The sequence below is a fragment of the Neophocaena asiaeorientalis genome, unplaced genomic scaffold, assembly GCF_003031525.2.
Source record: "Neophocaena asiaeorientalis asiaeorientalis breed wild unplaced genomic scaffold, Neophocaena_asiaeorientalis_V1.1 scaffold78, whole genome shotgun sequence".
Classification (NCBI taxonomy): domain Eukaryota; kingdom Metazoa; phylum Chordata; class Mammalia; order Artiodactyla; family Phocoenidae; genus Neophocaena; species Neophocaena asiaeorientalis.
This window is the reverse complement of record NW_020175018.1, coordinates 12,653,026-12,654,701: the sequence shown is the minus strand read 5'-3', so window position 1 is coordinate 12,654,701 and position 1,676 is coordinate 12,653,026. Positions and strand designations below refer to the sequence as shown.

The following is a 1,676-nucleotide window of genomic DNA, read 5'->3' as shown; positions in this document are numbered from 1 at the left end:
GTGGCAGAGAGCTGGGATGGTGGGGGGGTGGGGTGGGCATCTGCAAAGACTGTCCTAGAGGAATGAGATTTTAGCTCAAATCCGAAGGCGAGCACTTGGTATTGAGGGAAAGGGTTCCTGGCCAAGGTTCCCGGCATGAGCAAAGGCCTGGCAAGGGAGGAGGTGGATGAGAGCCCAGACCACAGACAGTCAGTGTGGCTGAAGCCAGGAGAGCAAAGGACTGAGAAGCACGAGATGAGGAGGTGGGAGGAAGGGTAGTTCAGGTAAGGAGTTAGGACTTTCTCCTGAGGGCACTGGGGAGCCATGGAAGAGGTTTGAGCAGGGGAGGGGCAGGGCAGATTGGTTTTAGGAAGGTCCCTCAGGCTGCCTTGCGGGAAGGGCTTGAAGGTCTGAGTGGGTCTCAGTGGGGCCTCAGAAGTGGGAAGATGGGGAGGAGATGGCCCCAGGGGGCAGGAATGAGGCCCCTGTAAATAGTGCCCCGCCTGCAGATCGGACATCCCACGCTGCTGCTGTATGTGGACGCAGGCCCTGAGACCATGACCAAGCGGCTCCTGAAGCGTGGAGAGACCAGCGGACGTGTGGACGACAATGAAGAGACCATCAAGAAGCGCCTGGAGACCTACTACAAGGCCACAGAGCCCGTGATCGCCTTCTACGAGAAACGTGGCATCATCCGCAAGGTGCGGGCCCGAGGGGGCCCTAGGCAACCTGGGTCTTTGCCTGGCTTGGCCTCAAATTGCTGTGACCTTGGGCCAGCCCTCCTGTCTGGGCCTTGGTTTCCCCACTGATTGGATGAGGGGCTGCTGCCCACTGTGGCTGGGCTCGGGGAGCCTGGCCTGGCTTCCGGGAGAGGTCAGCCCCCTGCCTCGGTGGGGCCCACCCAGCCTTCCCCGGCATCCTGCCCTCATGGCCCATCTCCCCACAGGTCAATGCCGAAGGCTCCGTGGACAGTGTCTTCTCCCAGGTCTGCACCCACCTGGACGCCCTCAAGTAGCAAAGCTGGAGCCCCTTCTCCAGCTCAGAGCCCGGCCCCACCCTCGTCCTGACTCAAGGCCTTCCCAGCCTGAGCTCAGCGCTTCCACCCTGCCCGGCTGGAGCACAGGCAGAGGAAGCCACTTTATCCTGTTTTCATGGACAGCCGAGCACTAAAGGAATTTCCAAGGACATTCAGTTTTACTCCTTTTTCTTTGATTCCATCAGGGATGATTCACATGGCGTGGCTGCCCCAGCCTTGAGTCCTCAGCCCCTCCCCTTCCCGTTCCTCTCTGGGCCCCTCAGCCCGCCTCAGCCGGCGCCCCTCTCCTAGCTCTGCTGGAAGACGCAGGGCCCTTCTTCACACATGGCATGCTGGGCCTGGGCTGTGCCAGGCCTGGGGACACTGGGTGACTGAGGAGTGGTCCTGGCTCTCGGGGACTCGTGGTCAGGCAGAGCTGGGCCCTGGCCTGGGTTCCTCTGCATCCTTGTCGTGTGGCCTTGGTCCTGAGCCCCTTAGCTCTCCGAGCGTGTTTTCTGTCCCAAACCCCTGCTGGGGACTGGGCTGGAGCAGGCAGTGTGGTCATGGGCTGTGGGAGGGCTTCCTGGGCAGTGGGGGCAGCACACATCAGCCGGCCGAGTGGGCAGCGAATTGGCCTCCTTGGTGCAAGAAGCTTTGAGGGTCCGGAAAGGGCATCGGGATT

At 61.6% G+C, this 1,676-nt stretch overlaps 1 protein-coding gene across 2 annotated transcripts in view; it reads left to right on the top strand.

The window, feature by feature from the left end:
* The window catches only part of AK1 (adenylate kinase 1), a 9,161-nt gene extending 7,995 nt beyond the window's left edge, over positions 1 to 1,166 (top strand). For both annotated transcript variants that reach the window (XM_024762513.1, XM_024762512.1), the window contains 2 exons: positions 489 to 680; positions 926 to 1,166. In XM_024762513.1, coding sequence (XP_024618281.1) covers positions 489 to 680; positions 926 to 994 — 261 coding nt within the window. In that variant the 3' untranslated portion in view covers positions 995 to 1,166. The remainder of the gene's footprint in view (positions 1 to 488; positions 681 to 925) is intronic.
* The last annotated feature ends 510 nt before the right edge of the window (positions 1,167 to 1,676 follow it).